Source organism: Helobdella robusta, assembly GCF_000326865.2.
Source record: "Helobdella robusta unplaced genomic scaffold HELROscaffold_3, whole genome shotgun sequence".
Taxonomy (NCBI): domain Eukaryota; kingdom Metazoa; phylum Annelida; class Clitellata; order Rhynchobdellida; family Glossiphoniidae; genus Helobdella; species Helobdella robusta.
The window spans coordinates 2,206,676-2,226,387 of record NW_008704501.1 but is presented as its reverse complement, the minus strand read 5'-3'; the positions used below and the strand labels follow the sequence as shown (position 1 = coordinate 2,226,387).

The 19,712-nt window shown below is 29.2% G+C and overlaps 2 protein-coding genes across 2 annotated transcripts; both read right to left on the bottom strand.

Annotated features, from left to right (window-relative positions):
- Window positions 1-1,152: 1,152 nt before the first annotated feature.
- On the bottom strand, window positions 1,153-7,096 carry HELRODRAFT_188546 (hypothetical protein; the record flags this gene model as incomplete). The annotated part of the gene is made up of 10 exons (XM_009021143.1): window positions 1,153-1,224; window positions 1,848-1,901; window positions 2,384-2,614; window positions 2,830-2,937; window positions 3,825-3,854; window positions 4,700-4,823; window positions 4,932-5,218; window positions 6,098-6,208; window positions 6,365-6,429; window positions 6,991-7,096. The coding sequence occupies 10 exons, from the start codon at window positions 7,094-7,096 to the stop codon at window positions 1,153-1,155; spliced, it is 1,188 nt and encodes a 395-aa protein (XP_009019391.1).
- Window positions 7,097-8,956: 1,860 nt separating this feature from the next.
- Window positions 8,957-18,737, bottom strand: HELRODRAFT_184962 (hypothetical protein). The gene is made up of 20 exons (XM_009021142.1): window positions 18,580-18,737; window positions 18,127-18,206; window positions 17,289-17,347; window positions 17,047-17,111; window positions 16,621-16,697; window positions 16,053-16,137; window positions 15,546-15,614; window positions 15,170-15,217; window positions 14,854-14,929; window positions 14,433-14,511; window positions 14,238-14,312; window positions 13,439-13,474; window positions 12,890-13,003; window positions 12,202-12,242; window positions 11,365-11,480; window positions 11,044-11,118; window positions 10,752-10,895; window positions 10,268-10,390; window positions 9,949-10,140; window positions 8,957-9,532 (listed from the first exon to the last, which is right to left on the bottom strand). Exons 1-20 carry the CDS (start codon window positions 18,727-18,729, stop codon window positions 9,512-9,514), a joined length of 1,725 nt encoding a protein of 574 aa, XP_009019390.1. The 5' UTR covers window positions 18,730-18,737; the 3' UTR covers window positions 8,957-9,511.
- Window positions 18,738-19,712: the final 975 nt, after the last annotated feature.

The window sequence follows — 19,712 nt, the reverse complement described above, 5'->3', positions numbered from 1 at the left end:
AAAATATCATGGCTCTGATTGCTCGAAGTAGGATCTACATGAACATTATTAGATGATCCGATTGAAGTTTTTGTTGATGTTGTTGTTGATGACGTTGTCGATGACGTTTCTTGTATCTCGTGCGCTTTCGGTGTAGTGGCGTCAGGTGTCAGAATTCGTTCCACATTGTTATCGCGTTCAGTTTGCGAGTATGAATGAGAGTTGAGAAGGCAGTCAGCCTCGTGCAATCCTGCTAGAACATTCAACTTACGTCTTCTTGCGCTGTCTATCGATTTCATTTCAAAATTTTCGCACATTCCAAGTTTTAAAATGATAAGATCTTTTAAAAATGAGCTTTATCGATAATATTGAAATTATATTAAAATAGCATAAAAGTAGCCATCAATGAGCTATTATTAAAAAGTATGAATTTTTAGATCCAACATGAGTTATCAACTATATATATCTGATATCTATAGGTGTCTGATGACAAATCAACTATTTTCACCTATATACACACATATATATATATATATATAGTATAATATTATATACATAATATATATATATATATATATGTAATGAAATGTATATAAATATATATATATATACATAAGAAGTCATATCAAGCATCACAAAGAACAAATAGCATGAAATCTGGGTTAGACCAAATAACTCGTCTGAACTAGTTTTTCTATTTAAAGCCGTCAGCCAAATATATAGGATCTTCTTTGAATATGCCGTCAGTCTAAGTATGATGTGTTCTATAAACATGATGAGCGTAGTCTAATTGTTTATTAATAGAATCTTTATAAAATTAAAATAAAAAACAATGAACGAACATTTATTTACGTATATGTATTTATATATACATTTATAATATATAATGAAGGATTAGCACCATAATTAATCTGTGTGTGTATGCGTGTGTTTGTGTGCGTATACTTGTTAAATTCAAACGTAATTGTATTATTTCATTAATTTATTTTTCAATATCTCAGATATCGTTCATTGTATGGATTATTTTATTTAATAATTGAACTTGTTTGTTACCTTATTTTTTTTAACTTTTTTTAATTTAATCAAGTCTATTTCACCGTATCATTTTTATTGAAATATATGTACCACTAATCTAACAATAAGAATATCAAAAACACTTTGTTCACTCACAAGTTATATAACAAATATAAAAATAAAATTGTTTGCACATATGTTCAACTCTATTATGTTCAATCCTTTCTTCTCCTACAATCAAATTGATTTTTTATTGACAATTTATATTCAGTGGCTTTTTTTGTCGGGGTATGTTCACGAAATAAATCTTCATGAGAATGCTGGCCAACAAAACATTCCAACATGTTCGTCTTGTAAAACAATTTATTTCAGTTCAAAGTTCAAACATACAAATTACGAATCTATTAGGAACAGATCACAGAATTATGTTGCATCTAAAACAATAATGCAATTCAGCAAAATCAAGATAAGCATCAAGATAAATGTCATTTTGTGATAAACCAGATAAAGTAAAACAAATTCATTAAACTTTGACGTGATCATGAAATATTGAAAAAAAAAACCATCACAAATGCAAAAATTTGTATTTACATGTCTGTAGAGATACGTTCGCATCGTTGTACAAGTTGTACACACGCACACGTTTTGTACACTAAAACATGTAATAAAATAGAAAAGTGCATACACGAAACATGAAGTAAGTTATGAGTTATTTTTCATAAATCAAGAATTGTTTATCTATAACTAAAAGATTTTTGTTCTATAACAGACTGATAGTTTTAAAAATTGCTTTAAAAATGTCAACGAGTGTTGCATTAAACAATTAACGGTCGTCATCACATTTTCCCTATAACCTCCTGGCGCAACTTCTCTGCGATGGCTCTCCTCAATGCCAACTTCTTCTCCTCCTGGTTTATCAGAGAAAATATTCATTATACGTAAATACATCCAAGACCCACACATTTTAATTAATTTATACATTTTAATGCAAGTTCTGTACCTAACTATTAACACAAAAAATTTTGAGAAAAATCAGGAATACTTTTTTATTAGTTTTCACAATCTCTATATAACAAAAGCTCTATTTATTCGTCTTCTTCTAACGTTTAAATGATATGAAAAAAATTTTCATCGAATCATTAAATTTTATAAAAAAAAATGAATTTTATATTATGAAACAATATCAGAGGGGTTGGGATAGCGTAATGGTGTAATAACTTTTAAGTTAAGCTGATCAGGTTGAGACGCAAAAAGATATCTGATATATACGTAAGAATAAGAAGTTCACGATCCGTGAATCATAACCACGCACGCTCCGTCTTTATGCGTGTAGTGGGTCTGGAAAGCAAAATAGCCATTATTGATAGTTAATAATAACGGCAATGTAAACCTCTTTTTTGGCAGAACGATCATCACCCGAGTCACCTTGTCCATTGTGCTTCATGAGCAGACGAGCCGTCCTTGATGACACAGGTCGGTTCTTAGATTTCTCATCTTCATCCGCTCTTCTCAATTGCTTCTCCCTGGCTTCCTTTTTCATAGACAGCAGCTTGTCTCTCTGTTGGCGCAAAAAATTCTGGCGATTGGCTATCTCTTCGGGACTCAATTTAGATGAACTTGTCTAAAAAAAATTCGTTTTATTTAATCGTTATGCATTTGTCTCGATTATTCACCTTAAATTATTTAAGTAAAATTTGGTCGAATTCAAAGTTATATGTTAATGTTAAAATGAGGATCGCACGTGGTAGAGGAATGAAAACCATAAATAATGAATAATTTTTAAAAGCTACAAAAGCAAGAATCAAGATGGAAAAAAAATAAAATGAAAAAGTTTACCAGAATGTTTAATTTGGAAATATCAATGGACGGTTCCTGTTCACTGGCTGTCAACAATTCATTAGAGAGCTTAGGCTTTCGTCCGATTGCATCTTCAGTGTCATCAGGCTTGCATCGAGAAGTTTAACATTGAAATCATTTTAAATAAATTATTTTCAAAACGAAAAACAAAAACGCTAATAAGAAAAAACTTAACTTCAAATTTATTGCAAATCTTAACATTTTTTTCAAAATATCTCTTATCTATTTTGACGACTGACACTCATTTCAATCAACTTCTTAATCTCAAATTTTTTATCCTCTCAACAAAAAACATTTGAACAGCTTCCGAAAAGTCGGAAAAGAGTTAGACTGGCAGCAGGACTATAAGAAAAATTGAAGAAGGAATTAAATATGACACATGAACTGTTTGTGCAAAGTCCAATGGAGATTAAATGAAAAATTCAGTAAAAAATTTATGAATGAAAAATATATATATTGTCAAAGCAGAAAAGGAGCATACTCACAGAGTGAAAATGGTCCTTCGAGAGAAAAAAAAGACACTGAAAGAATAGAATTCAGAGAATGACAGAATCATGTACGACAGACTTAAAGGAAACGCAAGAGATAGGATGTAATGAAGCCATGTGTCTAAAAACTCCACAATGTATGCAAATAGGAATCAATAAAGGAATCCACAGATTAACCTATTCTACGATAAAGCATTATTATAAGCATTGTCAAAGAAACGTGAAAATTATTATCGAAAACTCATTTAGCGTCAATTTTTGCTCAACTGTTTATCATAACCAATATCCTTCCTATTACGTCACAATCTAAACTACAAATCAGTTTTTGTCATTATACCACATAATATTTGTAAAATTGCTACAGATGGAAACCCTGACAATCCCTGACAATAGTTATAATTCTGGAACCTCCTTCTAATGTCTCTCAAAATTACGGCCCATCTCATACTTAAAAATTATTGAAAATCTTTTAATAAAAATATTTACCTTTGAATTTAAGAACATCAATTTCATTCGCTGTAAATTAAAAAATTGATTATTAAGTAAACGGTTAAACGAGCCAAAATTCAAATCCAAACTTCAAAAAACATTCAAACGACAGTTTATAAATTAAACAGGCACTCTTATGAAGAAAAATTTCATTCACAAAACGTTTAACCAAATCTGTGTATTGCCCGTCTTAATTATTCACCAACATTATCATTATACACTCAGTTTTAAAATAACTTCCTCACTAGAACGTTCATCACTATGCTAACAATAACGAGCAACTTCAAACGATAATTTCTTTTTCTACATTTTCAACCTTCGCCTAAACTCAATTTTAGACCAATTTTTCAAGTAACGCCTATTTTACTTTTTCAAACTAGACAAAAACCACGGCTATCTGTCTCAATACTATTCTGACTTTCTAGTTTTTCGTCTTTACAGTCCCATATACTGTTTATTTCTTACAAAATCTATTTTTTCCATATAACATAAAACTCCAAACACTTGAGTAAAATGTTGCATGCAACAACATCTATCAATATATGTGTTGTTCATTTAAATGTTGAAACTAAAGTCTTACGCCTAGCATCCGATTCAAAACATTTTTCGTCTAATTCCAAAGGTGTTTTTCGTAGTTCTCGTTTTTTCCTGTCATCTGTTATCCATGGTTTCCTAGATCATTCAACAACACTAAGAGATACTGCTGTACTGTTGTTCTGGCGGCATTACTTATCATCCACACTTGTTTATTTTAATCTTTACTTTGTTTGATGCTTATTATTGTTATTATTATTACTATTGTTTTTACTTCTCTTATTATCAAATCTCTCTCAGTTCTCAGTAACAAAAAATGAATTCCAGCAATATTTAACCTCCTCCAATTGTTTCCTTTCCTTTGCAAGTGATTTCACTTCTCTTTCAACAGCTTCAATGGATTTTGAATCAAAATATTCTTCACAACTTTCCTCTTCAACAATTTTTTGAGTTTGAGACTTTCTAAATATTAAATGAAAAAATTTAGAAACGTGATATTAGTTGAAAAAACTAACATTAAAAAAATCCAAATATTAAGGTCACAGTTGAATCACCAAAGTAAATCGAAACCTCAACACATCATGCATAATTTCCCTCTCCATTTTATCACCATCTTCATTATTAACTGCTTTTGTGTTTACACCACTGTGGGTCAATCTCTCATCAGCTTTGGCTCCACTTTTTCTTTTAGGTTCAATATGAAAATGGCATGGTCCTTTTGTCAATGAATCCGGTAAAATTCCTGTGGCAGCCAGAATCATAGCCAGCACTTGTTCTTGGATGAGAATATTGCGTTTGGCCATTAGTGGATAGAACAGTTTGAAATCGTTTGCTGACAGCACTTGTTCAAAATAAACCTTCAATGAATTTTTTAGAAAATGAAAGATAAATTTGAGAAAATTAAACCATTTAGTTGCCTGTGAATATTTAAAAATTAATTACAATCAATGTTCAACAATTAACACAGACATGAAAAAATACTGAAAAAAAAGTGCTGGAGGGATGATCATTGAAATATCTCATAGTATCAACTGAGTTTAACAAAATAACTGGGCAACTTTACTATACATTCCTTAGAGCATGAGTATTTCACTTGTCACATTTTAAAGCCACAAAAGGATGGTAGCTCATTTAAGTTTATTTTAAAACAAATTTTTCAGGTGTTATGTGGATGAGTTCTAAATCAATTGAGCAATCAAATGCTCAAATTTGTTGGTTACAAATAATACTTATCTGTTTAACACCATTTTTGCTTAAATTCAACTTGGAAAAAAAGAAATATAAAGGGATAAATTGTTGTTTTCAAAATATAGGCTTTGACATTGGCCAACTGCTAGCCACATAATTTTTATAAAAAATTGAAGATATTGAAAAAATGAGTTCACCAAGTAGTAAATACTTCAAAATTATGTAACATATTTTATTCAATAAAAATTTATTCAAGTTAATTTAACCATGATAAGAAGTAGTAAAAAAAAACATGAAACTAAAAATGCAAAAACCAAGTAAAGTTGATAGTGTAAGTAAAGATTAAAAACTGAGTTAAGTTTAACTCTACATAAAAAGGTTTTGAGAAGGCTGTATAAGGCTATAAGTACACCTAAGACTACAAAAATAAGTATTCTAGAGCATGGCTGAAAAAAAAACAAAATAAAATACCTGCAGACCGAGAATAAAAATTTAAATTTAATTTAATGTAATATTATAAATATCAGAATAGAAATGTTTAAACATACATAAAATAAATCATGTAGGTCTGGTATTTTATTCAGTTTAGAAATACCTAAGATGACTTCATCTTGAGAAATGTTTGCATCTTCGCAAAATGCTTCTAATAATTTGTCAACCTAAAAATTAGTATAAATTATATTTAATATACAGAATATAAATTTAATTTAAAAGAGCAGCAAATTTTGCATGAAATCATAATATATTAACAAATACTGCTTACAAATTCAGACCTAAACAGCAACAAAAAAGTGTTTATAATTGTCAAAAAGTACCATTTTTCTGTAAGACTCATAAATTTTGTAATGTTCCATCACTGGCTCCAAGTCAATGTCAAAAACTATGAATAATTAAGCATAAAATATTTTTGTTACTAAGTAATTTTAACTTTGGATATTTTTAAATTGCAGTAAAAATATTTAAATTTATATTTTGAAACAATACTAAAATAAATATTCAATATAAAAATGAAAAAATATGTATTGTAAAAACAAAGTAGTGAATTTTTAAACATTTTATAATAATATTTTAATATTTCTTAGGTTTACTCTTTATTAAAGAGTGAAAGTGATTATTAAAGTCTTTAATAATTACTTTTTTATATAAATTTTACAAATGACATGAATGAGTACAAATCAAAAAGCCATTTTATTATTATTTATTATATTTACAAATATTAAAATATCATAAACCATATCAAAAATATTTAATTATTATAATATAATTTATAATAATAAGAAAAACAAGAAAGACTCTATCAGATAGATAGAGTTTTTCTTGATTAGATAGATAGAGAAGAGATACTGAGATAGTCATATCAGAATATCTTCTATCATAATTAATTAACAAATTAGCAGCAAATTTTGTTCAGAATCAAAAGTAAAAGTACTTATTGACTAACTTAAACAATGTTCATCCATGAAAGAATTCACAGGAACTTGAAAAACTGGTTCACTTATATAAGTTAACATTTCGTCAAAAATCGTAGTTCTCGATTTAGAAGCCATTTTGTAACTAATGACTCGCACTAGGAACAAAGAACAGTTAGAAATTCCATGTCACATCACATCGGTAATCTGTCTTTGTTATTCTAAGTGTATGATTTTGTCTACATATATAAAATATAACATTATAATCATATATATAGAATATATATATATTCTATATATATATATATATATATATATATATTCTATATATTCTAAATATATGCATATAATATTTACTATATATACATGGTTTTGCCATATACTCATATTTTTTTTAAATTTTAAATGTGTTGTTAACTGGATGATCAAAACTCTTTGAAACTAATAAAAGAAACAATTGAAAAAATGACCTTGGCGTAAAAATGAATTTGAATTATACATAAGAATTGAGTCAAACTACTTGAACTGAACGTTAACTTGGAAGCGTTTGCGTCATTCAATCAATCCATCAATCAATCAATCAGTTTATAAAGCACTATTTCCGCGATGTTCAACATCGCTCCTCAATGAATTTTGGAAACAGATGGATCTTGGGATCCGCTCTGAACTTCCTAAGTGATGAAGGAGTCAGAAAAGGAGGAAGAGAGTTCCAGAGAAAAGGGCCAAAAAAAGCAAATGCAGATTTAGCAATTGGTGTTAGTGTATTGTGGCATTTGTAGACACTCGCACGCACCTGCTTGCTCTTATAATATTCTACGCCTATATGGTCTGGTACAAGGCAGGCACTTTTATTTTATAGATGACTTTTTATTACCGTCGCCACAATTATTTTATGGCTAAAACTGTTATGCAAACAGAGTTGGTAAATAAACAGTCAAAGTGCCCTGGTGTATCAGACAGCTTTTTTGATAGAGGAAGCATTGCAAAACGTAGAAGTTATTTATAATTTACATCTTGATTTTTTAGATTAGATAGAATAACTTCTTTAAAAAAATTAATCGAAATTATAAATGTGTATAATGAATTGATGCACTTCAATCATACGAAACCTGTCGTGACAGTGTTGAACACAGGCTGTAGTGATTATTCCTTTCGTTGTTCAGTTTGCAGATGCAAACACGGCTGCACTAGCGAGATTTTCTACAAGTTAAATGGTATAGAGATATCTATTGCCGATTTAGCCTAGACGATTGGAATGCGGGCTTTTTTGGAAACAAATAAATGTGCACGTGACTGAAGCATGAATTGCCTCGACATGCTACGCGCAGCTGATCTAAACTGTGTGCTTCAAGTCTATAACGGTAAAGTTTGTGAAAATGTATCAGGAAGGTACTTGTAGGTGTAGAAGCATGTCAATTACTGGAAGATGGTTATTTAGAAAACAGTGTAGGAGAAACGAGATCAGTTATATAGTTGTCGACACAGTACAGACTAGATTTTCTTTTAAAAAATGGTTCGAAGTAAATAATTACTTTTATTCTACCCATCCTAATGATTCATTAACATGCATTTATTACTAAGCTCAGAATCATTAATTTCTTTTCTCAACAAGATTTCCATTCCATCATAGAAACACCGGGTTTGAAAAGATGTATATGCGCGAGTTGGATATATTTACTAATAATAGGAACAAAAAATAGTAATAGCTAAAATTAAGGACAGCATCAGCCAAAAATTCTAAATCTCCATTGATTCAAGCATATGTAAAGTAAATGATACTCAACTTTAGACTCTGAGTAATGCCGATGGGAAAAATAACTGTTGCATTCAATAAAATCTCCTAAAATGTAGATTACTTATGTAGTGTATAGCACAACTAAAAAAATTAAAATGTATATATTTATACATATTTATTATTTATAAATATATATATATGTGTGTGTGTGTGTTGTGTGTGAGAGAGAGAGTGAGAGAATGTGTATGAGACAGAATCATTGATTACAAAGTCTTAACCAGAAATTTTTATTTTAACATCAGCACAACAAATATTTTAAATAAAATTAAAATGACAAAATAATTGCCTATGGAACTCAAAACTATATCAATGTACCGTAAAAATTACAGGATTGAAAAAATTTTAAATATTATTTTGAACCGATAAACAACAGAAAAACAAACAAAAACTATATGATCGGACAATTAGGACGAGCAGAAAGAACACAAATGTTGTTGCAGAGAGCCGCAAACAGATTGATTAGTAAATAAACGGTACCATTTAACAGATTAACAATCATTTTATTTAGCAATCAATGAAAATAAATTTTATTGGCTTACTCTATGGGTTAAACAAAACTTGATCAAATAAAAGTAATCATGTACAACTTTCTAAAGTTCCAGAACAGCCTTTATTTCATCTGATAGTAATTGTCACACAAAACAATTATAAAAAAAGTTTCCTCAATGGTTTACAAATTTAACATAAAAATTATTAAATATATAAACAATAAAAATCAGAGTTGATGGTAATAACAACTGCTGCCACTGATCACATGTTCAGTCTTGATCTGGCTTTGACTGCAAATTCATCGAGTAAGAATTTTTATTTAATGGCATTTGATGCAATTTCATTCACTCAACTCAGCATAAATAATAAGTTACTGTAAAAGCAACAACAAAACATTCTTTCCAGTTAAATTAAAATACAAATCAGCAAAACTTTAACAAAAATACCTTCAATGTTTAATTAGGGAATGACAAGGCAGTCAACAGAAAAATCTTATTCTATTATATACTCATTAACATTATCATTTAAACGTCCAATTGAACAAATTTTGTAAACTAACACAATAACACCTAAAGTGCTTCATTTTTACAACAATAATTGACAACAAATATTGAGAAAGAAACACAATGATAATAACACATGAACTAAATAAAATGAAAAATAGTTTATTTCTAAAAGGCAGGAACAATGAAAATGCAAGAATAACCTCCAAGTCAGATTTAGTTCTTTTAGTGACTTTCTTTTCGGCAGAATCATAGTTTCCGACGTATTCACTATCACCTCCCTCCTTCGGTCCCTCTGCTTCCTCACCGTATTCTTCATTCTCGTCATCATCAACCTCATCATCAGCTGTTCGAGCATCCATCTTCTTGCGCTCACCAGCCTTTCTGTCCTCTCCCTGTTCGAGTTAAAATAATATTCATTCACACTAAAATAATTATTCAATCATATTAAAATAATTATTCACTTATATTAAAATAATTTTAATTTTCAAGTGAATGTTTGCAAGATAAAAGCAAACAAACCTTCGAGGATAGACAACAGTAAGCCACAATGAGCACGATGGGCAGCACGACAACGACGACGATAACTGCCCACAGCCAGGGTCTCTCGTGGGTGGCATCAACGACTGATTGCATAAAACCTCCCTGCATAATATTTCAAGTCAGTCATTTTCATCCTTCAAATGCAGAGATGTTATTTTTTGCTAGGAAAAAAACTCAATCAAAAACATATAAAACTTTTGAAATCATTAAATCGGTAGATGCATATTATAAATTTTATGATAAAATTATGAAGTTAATTATACAATGAGAGAGACAACTGAGTAAAATGGACAAAAATCAAATTATGTCATAATTTTTGTTAAATTATTATCCTATTAGAAGTAACAAAAAGTTTTCAATTGGTTAGTTGCAAGCCAAAAAAAAGCTGAAAAGCCAACACATATTTAATAATGAATGAGCACTAAAACTGTTGTGAAGAGACAAAATAATGTATAAAACTAACAGCAGAGTCACTTGCTTCTTCAGAATGTTTGATTGACCATGTCTGCTTGGCATATTCATCAGCGGTTTGCTTGCTAGTTGTTATTATGAAGTTATCAAAGACAATATCATTGGACATTGACCAGAGTTCCAAACCAATAGCTCCCTAAGAGAAACAAACATGTTCGATGGAACAAATCACAAAAACTAAAACGCTGCAAACATTCAACTAATTTGCAACCTCCATTGAAATTAAAATAATAAAAATGCTAATGATGAAGAAACGATTCAGACAGGATACAAAAAAAACTAACAATGGGTGACATTCTGAATGGCTGGTTGTCTTCAAAATAATCAGGATTGGGAATTGTTCGTGGTGACCACTTACCCTGCATATTTATAGCAAATCATTCTAATCGAGAGATAGATATCAATAAGTTCGTAAATGCAGTACACGCACGCTGATAAGGAAGAACCATTCAAGCAATAACGATTAGTAGTAACTTATAATAATAAAATTGTTATAAATTTATATCATTATCCATAAAGGACATTTAATTTAGTGCATCATCTACATCAGTAATTCACCATAGTCATTTAAAGTTATTTTTTTTTTAATTTGCTTCTCTGTTAACCTTGTAATTAGGATTATCGATCATGGGGACTTCCCACTTTCCTTTATACTTGGGGTTCTTAATCTGAGGCACCTTCCACGCACCACACCCAGGGGCTGAAGCACATCTGGGATTGTCTGCAAAACGTTTACATCGAAACCTTTCCAGCATTTAAAAATCAACGGTAGGATTTGGTTAGACACAATTGCAAGAAAGCATTGAAAATAAAAATATACAGAAACATTTTTAAATCTAAGCCTTTAAGATTCATAGTTTTTATAAATTGTTATTTACAAGCTTTAACATCCTGTAGGTACATGAATGGCTTCTATATTTTTGGTTTGACAGGCTGAAGAAGCAGAAAATTTGTAAGACTGCTGTATTTCTTGTCTATAGCAAAACTATTTATAATCCTTCCATTATGACAGAACATTCTCTATAAAAACTAGCATAATATTGCAATTTAGCTATTAAAACAGTATGAATTTCTTTCCAAACCCAGTCAAGAATGTGAAGGGCAGCTAGACCTAACATCACCATTGAAACTGATAATTCATACTATTACTTTTATGGGATGTAGTATATTGGAAAATTTTTTCTATAGGTTCTGTGCAGAGGAGTTAAGTTTGAAAAAAAAATCAGCTGCCACAAATAAAGACAGGGCAATTTTTTTAAACTATTCAGAGCTTGTTTTAACATAAAAAAAAGGTTTGCCAAAACAACTAAAAAATTATTTAAATTAATTAAACTCAGAGTGGAATACAATATGAAAATGATGAGAAAAATAATAATACAATTGGCAAGTTTAAACATAGGGTATAAACGTTTAATGATGAATGAATGAAAAATAAAACATACTGATCAATGGCGCTTCCCATTCTCCATCCATGTCTTCATCCCTGTTGAATGATGACGAATGAAAACACAATTTAACCTTTAAATATAATTATTCTTTGTAACTCTGTAACTAATTAACTTTTTTTGTGAAAACAGTAGAAAAGTTTTTTGTTTTTTTTTTTATTTATTTTAGATATTTTAATGGAACAATTGTCAACAATTTTTAAGGATATCCAAATATATGTATTATTTCAGTAAAAATCTACAAGTCAGACTTTTTTTTTTAAATTCTGAAAGATCAAGACCAGTTTCTCAATTATAAGAAGCTTTTCTAATCAAATTGCACATATAAAACCACTATTTACAAATGCGGGATTCTGAACCTTTCAAACAACTAAACTTTTTTTAGTTTTTTAGTTACACCATTGCTCGATGGAGCCCTTATTTCAAATGTCTCATGAAAATTGCATAGAGAGACAAAAATTCACTTGTTAACATAAAAAAATTGGGATATAAAAAATAAGAAGTTGGTAAAAAATAAGATTTAAGCATGAAAAGAAAATTAAAAACTTATAAACACACATTAAACATAGCTTGGTAGAAATAATTATTTGATAGCATCGATAATTTCATGATAGAAATTCTCCTCTATGTCGTTAAGGCGTTGCAATTAAATTATTGAGATAATACAGGATTAAGTTCTACTAACCAGTCTGATGGTTTTTCAGCAGCAGGATCTGGAATGAGTTCCGGTTCATCATCTAACCAACCAGCAGGCTTTGTGGCATCCACATCATCTATCATCTCAGGCTCTGTTTCGTCCCTATAAGTTTCAAAGTACATAAACAGTTATTTATTTGAAAAAAACACAACCAAAATCAAAAATCAACCATCTCATTCAATTTCAATGAGGTTAAAAATGCAGCCTCAAAAGACAATCTCACTCACTAGATCACAAATTCAAAAAAGATCGTTAGTATAAATTATAATGACAAAAGAATTATTTAAACTAATTATACTCAAACTCTTGATTTAATTCCTCGAACAACTTAAAAACTTATGCTGGGTGACTCGGATGATGAAGCATTTTAAGCTATATTATTTTAAAAAATATACATAACATTAATGTAATATAAAGTGCTGAAATAAAAAGCACATATTATTTTTATTGACGTTATACATAAACAATAATTTAAGATTAAATAAAAGAGAAAGCAAGATGAAATAACAGTAAACTGTGAAGGAAGAACTAACTCACCAATCTTCAGGCTTCACAGCATCAGGGTCTCTGATTCTGAAAAGTTAAACACTTCATTTGCAAAATATTGACTAAAAAAGTGATATAAAAAGTAAATGAAACATTTGGCGCAAGAGACATGAAAAAATCTCTTACAACGTCTTTATCAACATAGAATACAACAAAGATTGCCCGGAATAGCAACGGAAATACTAGACAAGTTTGACAGATACTGTGGAGTTTGCATATGAGGAATTAAAAAACCTTTGTGTGGACTAAGACTAAGAGTGTGGACTAAGAGTGGACTATGTAGTTCATGGTTGAATGTTTAAAATTTTTGCTTTCAATCATGATAAAAAAAGACCTGTATAAAAATCCTCAACATTCTCTGCCTTTGGAAATATTATACACAAACCAGATAAAATTTGAGATAGATGTGCAAGTTTATGCAAATGAAAAAAGGATTACATGAAAGAAATGAAACCTTAAAGCTGCAAGCAAGGTGAGATAAAAAAATTTAGAAATAAAAAAATCTGTGACCGTTGATTGTTATTTGTAGAGAGATGTGTAGCTGATGATAAAGATGTAGAGCAATATATACTATAAAGATATAATGTAATTCAAAATAAATTAAAAACCTAATAGCACTTAGACGAAAAAGCTAAGAGCAATCATTTAAAAAAATAATTGAACTGATAATTAAAAAATAGCATAAGTAGGAGAGGAGTAGTGAAAGGGAAGACGATGACCGTAGAAACATGCATCCATGGTAACAATTGTGAACGAACAAACAAAAAACACATTTAAAAAATGGTGAAACCTTTCTCTGTCATCCCAGTCATCAGGTTTTTTATCATCAGGGTCCACTATCTCTTTACTAGGATTAACTGGAGGTCTTTCAACGTAGAAACAAAATTTAAATAACGAATTAAATTTCAATGTAGCTCAGTTAATGAAGATGCATTAATTAAAAATAAAACAAGTCATTCCAATATCAAAAATCTCAGAAACTTACGTGAAGTCTTCCAACAAACTGCCTCTGGAAACTTCATACTGGTCAACGTAGATTGCATATGAGTTATCAGGCTTTACAACTGTCAATTTATTGATTTAGAAGTTTGTAAGTTTCAAAAGCAAAAAGCAGCATGAGAATACAATTTAATTTTCAATTCAATTTTTACAATCACTGTTGCATTGTGAACATGCTAGAGTTAAGGTTAACTTTTTTTCATGTTTTACATTTTGCACTGCTATTTGGTAAATTCAAAAACCAAATTTTAATCAATGCCAATAATCTAAGGTCCTCTGAAAGCAATCATTTAATCATATGATGAAAGGAGGAATTCTTAGACTCTTCTACTCATGTAGCCATAAAATTAAATTCAAACAATGAGACATTAAATACAAACACAATTAAAGTCAAACAAACAACAAACCAAGTGTATAGAGATGAGTTTTCTTGTCAGAGAAATAAGTGTCAATATTGGCTGATGGCTTCTTGGCATGCTTTTCCTGATCAAATGTTAATAGTAGTTTTTCATTTTTTAACAAATTATTTATAAAAACTTGCTACCATAATTTAATCACTGTTTGCCAATTAAAACCATTCAAATAAATCTATTTTAAACTTTTCATCTTAAAACCAGAGAATATTTAACTGTGTCTAAAAACTTGTAGAATATCAAATCAAATTTGAATGAATAATGTTTAAATTGAGTTAGAGAAAGGAAAGAATATAGAAAATCAACCAACCTCATAAACACCAGTGAGTGGATTCTTATGTCGGAAGATGAAGTGCAGCTGGTAGAAATAAAATTACATTTATGCATATTTTACATAATCAATAAATTATTTAATATTTCAACATTTTAATTTAATGAAAATGTCATCAAACATTCTCATAATTGATTACATCCACCATTCTTTAAACTTTTAATTCAAAAGATCATAATATTAAAAAAAAAACCAAAAGAAATAGAAAAAGAGTAAACAATGGAATCAATGCATCTATAGAGCCAATATTGAAAAAATGTCAGGTAAAAGAATAAAATTTCAATTCAATAAAATATTATAATGGATATTGTACTCTGAAATAAAATAGAAACATTACAAATACATCAGTAACCACCTTGTGATCGTTCCCACACTTGTCAGGCCCAAACATGATAGTATAAGGAGACTTGTCATTGAATTTTGACTGTATTGTTGAAATGTTACCTTATAAGTTAAGCTAAAATAATTGGAATTATAAAAATATTACTTCAAAAGAACCTTGATTTAATTGATGCCTTTATAAAAATGTTTACAAAATATGTATTTTTTTATATTTGTTAAATTTAAAAATAACTTTTTTCAAAAGCAAAAAAAAATGTAACTGTAGAATCGTAAAAAATATGGAAAACTGCAAAAAAAGATGTGAAAATTGAGACAAATGCAAAGAAGAAAATCAGAGATCATTTTTTAGATATGTGCCAACAAAAATTTGAGCAGTCTCATGAAAGAAACCAGAAAGAGAATTTTAAAACATTTACTTTAACTATGGAAAGAGTAATATGATCTAGTTACTCAGATTCCCAATCCTAAAACCAGAGATAAAATAGACAATAAAACAAATGAATGAAAAGCCATTACTAACCAAATCAACATTGTCATTGCATTTGGAAAGCAGTTTGATATATGCTCCACCACATTCTTGCCCTTCTTCAAATTTGACTTCATATCTTATTGAAATTTCATCAAAAATTTATTAAACATTATCAATAAAACAACTGAGAATGCTAATATGTGCTTCCATTTGTAAGTAATTAGTTATGACCATTATCGTTCCTTTCTTTTCATTAGTGTATAGTTTATTAGAAAAGCAAGCACTCTCTAGCTACTATCAAATCATTTTCCAATGCAACCATCTAAAATCTAAATGTACTTACACAAAAATTTACTATTATAACCCTTTAACTGTAACATTATAGTTTCACCATTATTGATAAAGACCAACCTAAATTTTAGCTGGCTTCAGCCGGCTTTAGCCAAAAATGGCTAAATCTAACCAAGTTTCAGAAAATTTTAACTATTAGTTTTAATCATTTAAATTTAAACTCAAGGTTTGGATTCACTCAAAATTCTTGTTTCAGTCAATAGCAAGTCAATATTTTTAAAAGCATGAGAAACAATTTTATTTTATTTGTAAAACATCATTAACTTACTGAACAACCAATGGGTCATCGTTGAATTCAAATGGTCTTTTTAGTGCACTTGACACGGCATGGTGCTTTGCTTTTGACTGATCCACCACATAGGGTTCAAAAGTAATTAAGGAATTATGTTCCAATAAAATCATCTACTAAAAAAACACATCACACCTATTTTAAAATATTATTCAAGTTTTGATTACTGAAAAATATAAACACCAAAACAAATATTCATAAGCTTAATGAACAAAGAAATAATGTTTTCAAACAGTAACCTGAACAAACAAAAAAACAACAACTTAAATGAACAAAAAACAATATGCTGAATAAACAAAAAAAAACATGTTGAATGAACAAAAACATTCCATTGAATGAATGATAAGCAAAATAAACAAAGAAATGTAGTTTTAGAGCAGTAAGCTGAATAAATAAAGTAATGACCTTCAAGATAAGGGCAAGATCCCCTTTTAGAGCTGATGTCTTTGGTTCTTCAACTGCCCATAAGCCTTAAAGTATTTATAAACCCCAAAAAATAATTAAATTGAAATTATTTTCAGCACAGATATCACTTGCATACTATAATCCCAAATATTATCGCTATGGGGAAAAAAAACTTTGATAAGCCAAATTAAATATTAAGATCCTTACAGATTTATTTAATAAATTAAATGAAACAGACTAACCATCATATTTAGATATCGTAGATTCTGCATCATCTTTTTTGGATCGAGACAAAATCCATCTAGAGATTTATAAACCATTTATGACAAAATAACAATAATAACATCTAGAAGAGAAATGATAAAAAAACTCTTACATGCACATAAAAAAACATACACAACAAACAATATATTAAACACACTGCTTTCAAGTTGCCCTTAACCATGGAGGAAATGCTAGGAAAAGAAGAGGGCACTAAGCCTAAAACTAATGTAGAAGTAGCTCTTTATAAAGGAAAATGAGATGTAAAGTCTGTCTAAGTTATGCAAATTGGTTCTCATTTAGAACTATAACATGGGACAAGTGCTCAAAATGCATCTACCATAAAACATTTTTTAGTTCATTTCATTATGCCATACTATTGAAATTTTTTTTTAGTTAAAGTCAATACATTCGTTCAGTAATTTTTATTTTTTTTGACAAATATATGAAAAAAACAAGTTCCCCGTTTTTTGTAACTTTTCACACTTTATAGGAAACAACAAACAACAACACTTTTAGACACAATTTTCCCCGAGATCGGGGGTTGCCTTTTGGCAACCTATGATGAACCCAAAAACCCCCTCAACGCCATCTGGCCGGATACGAGGGCCCATTGTCACTTCTGTCATCATAAGTAATTTATTTGGCTAATTTTTACGCAGGACGCCCTTCCTTATGCAACCACAGTTATAAGGGGTGGGCCTAGCCTTTGAGGATCCAACATCACTCACAAGGCAGTGAGGGTCAGTTTAATGTCATAACCAAGACAAACACTTTATATGAAACATAACAAATATTAAAAAATAGTATATTTATTACTTTTTTTCAAAAAGTTCTGGAGACTCAAAATGATCAGCAAAATACACTGGAGTTGACAAAACTGGAGGCGAATACACTGGCTGTGGTTGAATTAGAAAAACATTACAAAAAATTATAGGTTAAAAAATTAGTCAACATGGTGATATGGAAACCAATAAAAATCAACGAGAGTTCTTTTCATTCATAAACCTTTTTATTACTGAACTACTTTACTATGTAATCCTAATAATAAACAGAAAGACTGTTTAATACTTCTCTATTTAAAAGCACTAAATAAAAACATCAATATTATTCTATAGTTAATCATTATCAAAAAATTATGTTAAATAATTTTGCAGTTATTACAGAGGCTGTTGTAATTTGAAATAGGAAAAATTCTATAAGGTTAATTTATCCATGAACAAAAAATCGAAATGATTAAAATAAACATGAGTAAACTGATAAAAATTCAACCTTTTCTCTGGGAGGAGAGTCAGGTTCTTGTTGTTTTGATTCAACCTCTGATACATCTTCTTCTTCATCCTCAAACTCACCAGAATCTTCACAGTTGACATATATATAGAGAAAAGCAAGACATAAAAATAATACAGGTAGCTTCTTCATCTTTCCTTGAAGTGTAGGGTAAAGATAATAATGCAATAAGAGTTGTAGTAACAAAATCTTTATTTACTGATTCACTGTTTCATTTGGTTAATATATTATAAAAAAACTGTCATATTTTGTGCATAATACAAGACTTTTTTAAAATAATAAAAAGCTGAGATAAATAGAGCAACCTTTTAGTACATCAGAATACCTTTTGTGACTTAATTCTCAACTATTCTCAATACAAAAATCATGCCACAATATATTTAAAACAAATAATTACTCAATGTTTTAGTAGTGCGGTCGGTTAATGTCTTCACATAATATAAATATTTCACTTCCGGACCCCAAGATATCCTTTGGTATATAGATTAATTATGTTATATAATGTTAAAAAAAAGCGGGACACAAGTTATTTGAACATTGTAAATTGTTTATTTCAACCGCAAAAAATCACCGATTTAAGTAACTGAGTAGTAACATTCATTATCTTCGATTTGCAAATTGTAACCGTTGTTTCCATGGTTACGAAGTTATTGACATTTTATATTCGCCGAAAAATTTTCAATTTCGCAAACAAACTTTTTAAATTCGTTGACAAATTTAATTATTACTTAAAAATATCAAAAATTAAAATATTATAAATAAAAATATTGTGAAAATTCGAGCTGAAGTAAATGAAATTAACATGAAAATAAAGTAAATGTGTGCTTCAATCTGTTTACTTTACTACAGACTTACATTGTCACTGCTAAGCATTTTGTCTTTAATTTTTTAGTTTTTTACGAGTAAATTGATAACAAACTGAACATAAAAATTAAAAAAAATCTGAGTTTTTATGTAAGTCGGTAATTTTTTTAAAACAATTTATTTATTACTAATATTTATTTAATAATGATAACTATTATTATTGACTTAACTATTATAAATAATTAGCAACAACTGTAAAAACTAACAACATTACTTACCTTGTAATAAATATTTAATAATGATATTATTAG

Coding starts and splice junctions, on each gene's coding strand:
- HELRODRAFT_184962 (XM_009021142.1), bottom strand. CDS start 18,729: ATGAAGAAGCTACCTGTATTATTTTTATGTCTTGCTTTTCTCTATATA. Junction 17,112..17,288: donor TACGATATCTAAATATGATG/GTTAGTCTGTTT, acceptor AAATACTTTAAG/GCTTATGGGCAGTTGAAGAA. Junction 10,141..10,267: donor ACTGTTGTCTATCCTCGAAG/GTTTGTTTGCTT, acceptor TAACTCGAACAG/GGAGAGGACAGAAAGGCTGG.